At 39.7% G+C, this 10,884-nt stretch overlaps 1 protein-coding gene across 2 annotated transcripts in view; it reads right to left on the bottom strand.

Annotated features, from left to right (window-relative positions):
* Positions 1-1,579: 1,579 nt before the first annotated feature.
* Positions 1,580-10,884, bottom strand: part of SLFN11 (schlafen family member 11) — a 32,305-nt gene continuing 23,000 nt past the window's right edge. For both annotated transcript variants that reach the window (XM_021006073.2, XM_021006063.2), the window contains one exon: positions 1,580-10,142. In XM_021006073.2, the coding sequence (XP_020861732.1) occupies positions 9,356-10,142 (787 nt within the window). In that variant the 3' untranslated portion in view covers positions 1,580-9,355. The remainder of the gene's footprint in view (positions 10,143-10,884) is intronic.

Genomic DNA, 10,884 nt, shown 5'->3' with positions numbered 1-10,884 from the left:
TTGTCTTAAATGCAGCTTTCAGGTGGTGTAAATCTCTGGAATCTGGCCTACCTCTGCGTGGGACAGCCTGGGGTTGAACTTGTACCACAGGCAGGTAGACCCCAGGAGTACCTCAAGGCTGGGTGTTCTTTTCTCCAGTCTCCAATAAATGACCAGAATTGTATCTACCTTTGCCCCCTGCCCCTGCCCCTGCCCCAAATACTATTTGTCTAGGGATACAACTTTGCACCAGAACAAAAGCTGCTTCCCTGGTGAGTAATCTATAGCTTAAAAGGGAAGGCTTGCCCCAAACTTAGACCCATTAGCTTGGATTCTTCCCACTGGTTACAATGCTGGTTATACGAAGACCATTGCAGAAGTGAGTAACAAGTAAACTCATTTATCCAAAGAAAGCAGCAAACAGAAATTGGAGAAAATCTACAGATCAGGATATTCCAAGACACATACAAAGGTATATGAGCTCTTTGCTGGGAGCAACAGATCTCAACTCAAACCAAGAGAGAGGCCCCAATGTCGTCCAAAGAGAAATTCCCCCAACTTCCTGGGATGACAAGCTGGAATCCAGGGACAGGCTAAAAAGCTAGCTTCCCCTATGTGTTTATAGCTTCCAAAGTTTTTCTCTTTCTTCTCCCTGGAGAAGAGGGTGGGGGCAGCAGGTAGATACAATTCTTGTTATTGGTGGTTATTTGGTGGTGGTGCTTCATTCTAGTCCTTTATTGGAGACTGTGACCTTATGAGCTTGCAAAGATCAGAAGAGTGAACATGCAAGAGGTCTAACACGTGGGATCCATTCCAGATTTTATGAACAGCCAAGCCTGGTGAGGAAGGAAGGCTCTAGAGACCTGCTGGACCCACCATAGCAGTGGGGCAAAGGGCAGCCAAGAGGCTGAGATGACTCATCAATCACTTATGCCAAATTCCAACTTTGCTGGGCAAATGCTTTGTAGCAACTGCTTTAAGGTGCAGCCCATTCTCCCCGGAGTCACAGGGAGAGTGGAGTCTCCCAGGTTTTGGAGGGGGGGAATACTTTGTAAGTTCTGTTCTTGCTATAGCTTTTTAGCAAATATATCTTTGTAAAAAGCTAATTAATGTTAATTGATCAAATATGTCATTAATCCTCTTTGAGAACAAAGGATAAAAAATAACACCATCCAGGGGACTGATCTTTGGAGGGTACCAATGACATAAGGGAGATCTAACTATAACTGGTAAAATATGCTATAATGGAGGTTCAAGCCCCAAACAGTGGAGAAAACCCCAGTGTTCCTCAGGAGTACTTCTAAAAACCTGAGGGAAAACAGAAGTAACTCGCCTTGCTTCTAGGGGCCTCACCCCTAGGCTGGGGTCATAGGGATTGGTGACTTTTACTAATTTTTGCAGTTGTCTCTGAATTCATTGCTTTGAGGTTGCCTATCTCCACAACAAGGGACCTAGCATCCCTAGTGCTCCAATTCTACCCCTACCTCAGATCCTAAAAACAATTCAGTTTTTGCTGTAGTCTAAGGGGTCCTAAGAGGTTGGAGTGGGGATAGGTGGGAAGAAGTAAAAGTCACCTAAAGTATAAACATACATACAGGTATAGTATGGAAAAGTGATTTTATTACTACACAGAAAGGAAATTATTTTAAAAAGAATTGTTATAGGATGATTATAATCAATTGAGGAGATAATAGTCAGGCATCTTGGTATGGGTACAACAGGGCTGCTCATGGCTATTTTCCATCTCAACTCCAGGGAGTACAGCCCTATCAATGCCAAGTGAGCTCCTGGTTTCAGTGGTTCTTCTCTCTTCAGGACGCTTCTGCCCTCTCAGCTGGTTCTCCTCTGCCATTATTTCTGCAGCCACTAATTCTAGTAGCCAATACCCCACTGCTCAGATAGCCTGATGTGGGGGGAAGATGGCAGCTTCCTTTTGAGACATAACAGTGACCATGCCAAAAGAAAAGAGACACAAAGGAGGAAGACCCATTCCTGAAACAGGATTGCTTAGATCATGTGCTTCTGGGGCTGGACCTGGGTGGGAGGAAGGGCATCCATCCCCCACTTACCCTGTTGAGCTCAGAGAGTTGACTGCTTACCTTGAGGCAAACAGAAAAGAGAGGCCTAATGGACAAAGATTGTCTCTTCAGTAGATCTATGGAGTTCTGACTCAGTAATTAATTAAAAGCCTCCTCATGGCAGACTGGAAGCAGTCAGAGGATATTTGTATCTGCTATAAAATGGAAGTGGGGGGTAGAATCCCTTCATCATACATCCCCAAGGGGGGGACACCACAGCTAAATTCTTCAAAATAAATTTTTCTTATAGTCAAATAATGTCCCATTTCATTCATATATCGCAATTTGTTCAGACATTCACCAACCAGCGGACACCTACTTTTTTTCTCAGTATTTTGCTACTACTGTTGGGGATCTGTAAGGATGTAGAGGGCCACAGGCTGTTCATGAGGTCTCACTGATGGGCAGAGGCCCCTCTCGGGTGCTGATCTATGAGCAAAGGTCTCCTGGTTCAGTGCTCCATTATATGGATCTTTAACAGTCTTTAACTCCCTTGGTTACTGTATGGTCATTAGCAGTTTATCTGTGATTGGAGTCAGATAAGTGCACAGGATGTGCATGCGCTGTCCTTAGCACAGCATGAGCTCTACGTCGTCGTGACTTGAGAAGAAGTTCCTGTTACTTTACTATGTAAGTGAATGCTTTGTTAAAATTAAATGGAGTTGCTTCCATCTCGTCTCCTGCCTCATCAATGCGTGTTCGGAGTGAAAGATCAAGCTGGTCTTGATTCTTCAGGTGATTGCGAAATCCTAGGTCCTAGGTAGGCTCTGTAGCTGAGTGAACTAGTTGTGCACAGCATACTACCAAAAAAGAAGGTGCTCCTGAAAATATTTTGTTATATATTTGTAAGGTACTACATTCTGTACGTATCATATGTGAACATTTCAGCTCTTCAAAGGGGTAGAAAAGATACATCTATGTATTGCAATGGTGCTTCTTTACTAAAAGAACTTAACACTGCTTCAGTGGCCTTAGAATAGTGGCTTCATCCAGCAGAGGAGATGAGAGGTTCAGAAAGGGATTGGGTGACGTGTGATATAGACTATTTCCTAAAGGAGACCACTGGCATTCTGGCCTGTAGTTCATTATCATGAGTTGTCCCAAGCATTTCCCCACTCATGGAACTCCACAAGGACACCATGGGGTGCATTGGTGGGAGAATGTAAGCCAGGGTTCTGAGTAGATTATTATATTTTGATTATTCTTGCTCTTGCTATATATTGAGTAAGCAATATGGCTATTCTTGCTTTTGACTTCTAATTTAATAAATGCTTCATGTTTAAGAGTCAATGTCTCACTATTCAACAGCAACAGAAGAACTATCAGGAAAACTGGAAAATAATCTGGCAGAAATTAGATTTAGATCAACACCCTATACCATATACCAATAAAAGCACAAAATGTATACATGATTTAGATATAAAAGGTCACCTCATAAAAAAATTATAGGAGCAAGGAAGACATTTCCTTTCAGATTTTTTGATAAGAGAAGAGTCTATAACCAAAGGATAGAGAAGATCACATTTTGATTACATAAAATTAAAAAGTTTTTGCTTAAACAAAATCAACATCCCTAAAATAAGAAAAGAAATTGGTAACTAAGGGGAAAAAAAGAAACTTTACAACAATTTTCTCTGATAAAGGTCTCATTTCTAAGACATACAAGTAATTGATTTAAATGTATAAGAGTAGGAACCATTCCCTGTTTAAAATTGTTAAAGTATATTAGTATGCAGTTTTCAAAGGAAGAAAGCCAAGCTATCAGGAGCCAGGTGATAGAAATGCTCCAAATCACTAATAATTAAAGAAATCTAAATTAAAACAACTCTGAAATTCCACCTCATACCTGTATGATTGGTAAATATGACAAAAAAAAAAAGAAAAATGATAATTGTAGGAGGGGCTGAGGGAAAAGGATCATGTTGGAGCTATGAATTAGTAAAACCATTCTGGAAAATAATTTGAAACTATGACTTCAAAGTCATACCCACATGCAAATTGTACATGCCCTTTGACCCAGTTATACTATTACTGGGCCCATGCCAAAATATTAAAGAAAGACTAATATGTTTAAAAAAATATGTATAGCTGTTCTTTTTATAATGGCAAAGAAATGAAAAGTAAGAGAGTGCCAATTAATTGGGAAACAGCTAAACAAATGATGGCATATGAATATAATGGAATACTATTGCACTATATGAAATATTGGAAGGGATGGTTTCAGAAAAACCCGAGAAAACTTGTATGACTGATGCAGAAGGAAATGAGTAGAACCAGGAGAACATCTAAACAATAGTAATGATGTAAAGACAAAAAACTTTGAGAGACTTGAGAACTCTGATCAACACAGCGACCAATCATGATTACAGAGGACTGATGATGAAGCATACTGCACATCTCCTAACCGAGAAATGGTGATTAAAGATACCAAATGAGACATACATTTTTTGACTTTGCCAATGCAGGAATTTGTTTTGTTTGACTATGCTTCTTTGTTGTAAGAGGTTGGTTTTGCCTTTTCTTATTTTTGGTGGTGGGGTGGGAGGGAAAGAGAATAAACGCTTATTAATGTTTAAAAAATAAATTCGCTTGGCCCAGATTCCACTGCTTATCACATACCCCTAAGGAAGCCACTTGACCAAAATGTTTATAATAGCTTTTTGTTTTGGTGGTAGCAAAATCGATATCCGTGGATTGGGAGATAGCTAAACAAATTGTGGTATTGTACAGTTGGGAATGTAATGGACTGTTACTGTGAACTGATACACATGAAATAACAAATATGATAATTAGAGAGAAGTATGGAAAGAATTTGATGCCAAATGAAGTAAGCAGAGCCAGGGAAACATTATGCACAACAACTACCACGATGAAAAAATGATGAACAACAAAGATATCCAAAGTGAACATTGTAAAATCATGACCAAGCTGAGCCTCAAAGAAGAGATAAGAAGACACCTTCCTATAAGGGACCAGATCTGTTCTGCCCTAATTATGCCAATTGCAGGGTGGCATATCCTCTGAGAGAAGAGTAAGATGTCAAAGAAAGAGGGGCCCATGCCAGCTTGACTATTAAGAGGTTTCATTAGGGTTAATTAGAGGGAGTTTACTTATAAGAGGCCAGTTGATCTGGGCAGTAGCAGAACAAAGTAACGTCATGGATCCCTGCACCAACCCCAGGCCAAGTCAGATACATAGGAACAGAATGAAAAAGACATAATGCCAGGGATGGCCCAGCATCATGAGCAAGTTTTCCCATGGTATAGTTGGAGCTTCTTTTGCTGTTTCCATTCTCTGTGGAGACTTGAGGTCATGTTTCCAGGCTCTGGACACCATCGTACACTCCCCCAGAAGTCATGGTTGGCGAGTGTATGGAGTATTGGAATTGGAACATCATATACATTGGACTCTTTTGATGTGTTGCTTGGTTTTCCTGAACTTATATTTCTTCTCTTTAAATGTCTTTTCTTTTAAAAAAATTCTTCATTGCAGCATGTGCAGCCTGTCTGCCCTCCTCCCAGTTGGTCTCCTGGGGAACCTCAACCATGCAGTTTCAAGAATTCAAGAGGTTAGGGCTCAAGTCAGAAACCATCAATTTGTTCTATAAATAGAACTTAGGGTTTTTTTTTTGTTTTTGTTTTTAGTATTTTTGTTTTTTTCCCAAAGCAGATAATTTTGGATTCAGAACTGTAGAAGACTATTCTTGGAGAGCTCTAAGAGCCAATGACTAAAACTGTAGTTTGATTTTTTCATTTAGTCTAAGAAGAAGGCAAGGAGAAAAAGCCCAACCATGGGATATGGTGGAATCACTCTTGGAAGCATGATCAATATTCATTATAGTCCTTTAGTTCATAAGCTTTCATTCAGTGGTTCCCATTCTTCTTGGAGATGGGGATTTTGTAATAATTAAAAATAAGGATAATCTGAATTTGATCTCTGATCTAAGCAAGGGTGGTGATTGGATCTAGTGCAAGCAGATATAAGGGAAAAGCTGTAGTAGGGAAGATACAGATGGGGTAGAGTTTTCTATACTCATCACGAACAGATTCCAGGGGTTGGCAGGAGGAAGGAGACACTAAGAGAGAGTGGCCAACAGGGAACATTTTCCTCTATTTCTGTAGTGGTTTGCAGTTATATTTCTGTAAGTCTCAAATCTCGGTAGTTTATCATCCCATTAGTTTCCTTTGTTGTAGCTATTTCAAATGGACTATCTCTTTCCATCATTTCCTCTTGGTTTTTATTAATGCTGTATAAAAATGCTAATAACTTTTAAGGATCCCATCTGCATCTTGGCACTCTACTGGAGCCACCAATTGGCCTTGATTCATTTTTGTGGGTTCTGTTTTTCAAAATTATATCTTATTTTATTTTTCAATTAGCAAAAATCCATCTTCTCTCCCTAGCACATAGTAGGCATGGACATTTTAAAAAGGTTTATTGAAGGGCAGCTAGGTGGTACAGTGGATTCTGGGCTATTACCCCTTATCTTGATTGCCGTCTTTTTTCAAACAGCAGGAATCGCCTCTTTTCCCTTTCGGTGATCCGTTTCCCGTCTTGTTTCAGATGGGTGGAACACTCCTTGTTATGGCTGTTGGCCAGACAGCCCACCGTGGTCAAAGGCTCCTCACCGGGGGACACCACTCTTTCAGGCTCCTGAGTGCCCCATGTTGGGCGCCAATTGTCTCGGACACCTGTGTCCCTGACAGTGTTTACTTTCCCGGGAGTATGACAGAGATAAAGAGATACACGGGCCAGGTGGGTAACAGGTTCAGAACCAATGCCATTTATTGATCTGAGGGCTGGGGTTTTTATACCCCATTTGTGGGAACAGAACCTGGAGTGGAAAAAGCCAAGTATCAACAATAATTTTTCTCATGGTAACAGCAACTGGGGGGGGTCTCCCCCAGAGTTGTCTCCTCTCTTCCTGGTAATCTTTCAAGGTCTGTTGAAAATCCTTCATATCTCAAGGGAAAGACTGCCTGGGAGAGGTTGGAGAGCCTATGTTCTGACCTATGTGGCACTTAGATAATGGACAAGAACAGGAACAACCCAGCCTGACCTAAATCCTCAAACCTATCAGTGCAAGCCCTCAACAATCATTTTTAATTACTTATGAGTGAAAAGGAGGGGCACAAGGCAATTCCCTTTACTTTGTAAGCTGACAAAGGCTCTTAACATTCAGCACTCTGAGCAAGGTTGTCTGCTCTGAGAGAAGAATTTTTTATGTTATTGAGTTCCTAAACAATTCATTTAGATTACTGAGAAATTGCAACTTTATATAAATGATTTCCAATAATTGGCTTTTTCACCAAGACAAGTTTAAATCTGGGAAAGAAAGGATGTTAAGTAAAATTTCTTATATATGTGAGTCCTAGTAAATCTTTATTGCTTATTACACTTCCATGAAAATAAAATTAATAGCCAATTGTTGATAAGGGGTAATAGCCCAGATTCCCCTCTTTTTTGTAAAAAAATAATAATTTTAATATTTTGTTTAATTTTAATATTTAATATTTAGCTTTCTTATATTCATGTTATAATTGATATTTTTTCTTCTTTCATTTTTGCCACTTTTCAAACAAGTGGAACACTCAAACATGTAATCAATCATATTTTACAAGCCTTCACAATTATTGAGTGTACTTACACAAATTAAAACAAATAATATTCCTACGTATGTTACTAAACACTTTCTTCTATTTATTCTTTTTATTACATTTCTCTAATCACAAACATTTCATACAATTAAAAACAAAAATATTAAATTTTTTTTTACAAAAAAGGGGGAATCTGGGCTATTACCCCTTATCGACAATTGGCTATTAATTTTTGATAATTGGTTATATTTTTACAATTGGCTATTAATTTTCTAAATATTAACAAAGATGAGTACACTCCAGCCTAAAAACATCCAGAGGCCCAGATCCATTACCAGATCCATTACTAACGAGGGGATGAGGGTGTGCTTATATTTTTTCAGAAAACTTTGATAAACCTGCCTGAATACCGGAGAAAAAATGTCAGAGTGTGTATAACAACTCACAGCTCGAATGCAGAGTATGAGAATTCAGGGAAAGCGCGGAAGGAGCCAATCTACAGCGATTAGTTGCCCTCCCACACAGAGGTCAAGTGAAAGCTCCCTTTCATGGAGCCATGGAAGACTCCTGAACTTGTATTTTTAGCAATAGCAGCTTTACTTTCTGCTCAAGTGTGTAATGTACAGAATGCTCAGCACTGGACTTATTTTTCCTTTTCCACCCTGGTTGCAACCTATCACAAATATGGACAAATTGGGACTATATATATACTAATAACACCTGTATCTCCAGGACAAAGTCAATGTTATGATTACCCTCAGATCTCTAGCATTCAAGACACCTATATGTTTTTCAAAAATTTAGCAACAATATTGAATCATGTCTGTTCCTTGTTACATCATTTGTTAATACCAGTTTGTCTATTGGATATGTAAATTTTATTCAATCTAATATTATTTTTGAATTGAAATACTTGTGTCAATTGTACTCTCAAACAATGTATTGATCATAATGACTATATTGTACTTTTGGTAAAACAATAATCATTTGTTATTTTCCCTACTAACATTTCACATGAATAGTTCCAGAACTCTGGAAAACGTGCTCCTAAAATTATTATTTCCTCCTTAAGTCAATCAAAACAATTTATTGGTCTCCTTATTATTGGCTTAATCATTGTTGCTTCTTTCATTTTATCTACTACTGTTTTATCTATTGTGCTACAATCTGAAATTTAAACTGCATAATTTGTATATTATTTAGCAATGTTTAGTACTTAAAGCACAAGAAGCCATTGATATATTGTATAAAGTCAATTTATTAGAGCAATCAGCATTGTGTTTAGGAGATAAGTTAGAACCCTTGAAGACAAGGTTCCTATTGCAATGTGATTATAGATTATTTACATTACCATGCCCTCTCTCTCTCTTTTTCACCTCACTGGAAACTAAACACAGTAGTGGACGCAGGCGTCTGCTACAGTGGATAGAGCACCAGCCCTGAAGTCAGGAGGACCTGAGTTCAAATCCGACCTCAAACCAAATACCTGATACTAGCTGTGTGACCCTGGGCAAGTCACTTAACCCCAATTGCCTAAAAATAAAAAGAAAAATTTTTAAAAGGCTTATTGGCTCCTTGACCTTCCACCCCAGCGGAGAGGTAATTTCCTTGCAAGCTTCTTTTTTTCTTTTCTTTCCTTTTCTTTCACTCAATATGTTCCTGTTTATGATAGAATGCTGACTTCTCGCTTAGCCACTACACCTACAATATACACCGCTCTGTATAGATATAGAGGTGTGTGAGTGCTCTAGATGCCAAACAGACCAAAAGACTGCACGAAATATCAGGAAAGATGGCTACTGGACTGAGCCCAAACACGATGTTCCTTTCTAGCCCTGAAAAGCGCCTAATGCTGTCAAGGATGATAAAATTGCCTTCCTCATTAGAGTCAGACCTGATCCGGAGCCCCCTGATTTTCTTAGTTGCTTGCTTCAATGGTTCTTCATAATATTCTACGTCGTTGCGTGTGCTGACCAGAATAGCGATGTTTTTGGAAGAATAACCCATTTGGAACAATTTTTTGCACTCTTCTGCCACATGGGTCACAATCTGGTCCCTCGTCAAGTTCTCCCTAATGCTACAGAAACCCTGAACCCCTGACGACCAACAAGCTTCATCCAGCATCTTCAAAGATGTTGGGTGGATATCAAAGGGAGGATTTCTTTTGATCATTTCCATATTTCGTTTAATAAATGTTGCTATAGGGTCTGAATTGCGGACTACTCTTGTGAGTCGTTCTTGAGGGTACTGCTTAGAGAAAGGGGGAAGGCCTCTATCATCTATATGATTGGTCTGAAAATAATCCAAGAAGATCCAGAGCGTCCCTGGGGAAACCCCCCTTTTCTGAGTGATTGCTTTGGCCTTCTTGTACCAGGGACCATCTTCCTGGCGAAAATTCTGAGCTTCATCAATGATAATATGCTTAACTTCCTCAAAGGGGTATAACTGGAAGCTTTTTCGAGTCACGGCCTCACAAATATCTTTCTTGCTGTGGAAAAAAAGAGACAGGAGATAGGGAGCAAAATCAGATCTTATCCTGAAACTATCTTTCTTCACCCTCCATCCGTTGCTTGCTTTGTCCCACACACCTGGCATACATTCTATGATGTCTACCTATTGAAATCCCTCCTTTAAGATACAATTCGGGGGGCAACTAGGTGGTGCAGTGGATAGAGTACTGGCCCTGAAGTCAGGAGGACCTGAGTTCAAATCCGGCCTCAGACCAAACACTTGACACTTACTAGCTGTGTGACCCTGGGCAAGTCACTTAACCCCAATTGCCTAAAAATTTAAAAAAAGAAAAAAGAAAAAAAGATACAATTCAGTTGGGGCAGCTGGGTGGTGCAGTAGATAGAGCATCAGCCCTGGAGTCAGGAGGACCTGAGTTCAAATTTGACCTCAGAAACTTATTAGTATGTCACTTAACCTGACTTGCTCAACCCCATCCCACCAAAAAGATGCAATTCAGTCGCTACTCCCTTCTTTCTATCCCACTCATAAGTGCTCCCCTCCCCTTTCTCCACACTCAAATTTGCCAACAACCCCTCTGTGACTAGAGCCACTGAGTCCCTGTGGCCATAATGTCTTTAAGAGAACATATACCTCCCAAGCTGGCCATCTCTCTTCCAACAACTCTCTATCTGTGCCAGTGGAGGAAGGGAACTGATGTGGGTATCAGAAATGCACAAGTAGGTGCCCAACACTTTGAATTTCCTAACAGTGTCAGGTGG

This window comes from Phascolarctos cinereus, unplaced genomic scaffold (assembly GCF_003287225.1).
Source record: "Phascolarctos cinereus isolate Bilbo 61053 unplaced genomic scaffold, phaCin_HiC Scaffold_5;HRSCAF=322, whole genome shotgun sequence".
Lineage (NCBI taxonomy): Eukaryota > Metazoa > Chordata > Mammalia > Diprotodontia > Phascolarctidae > Phascolarctos > Phascolarctos cinereus.
Note: the sequence above shows the minus strand (reverse complement) of the source record. Positions and strands in the feature narration are given on the sequence as shown.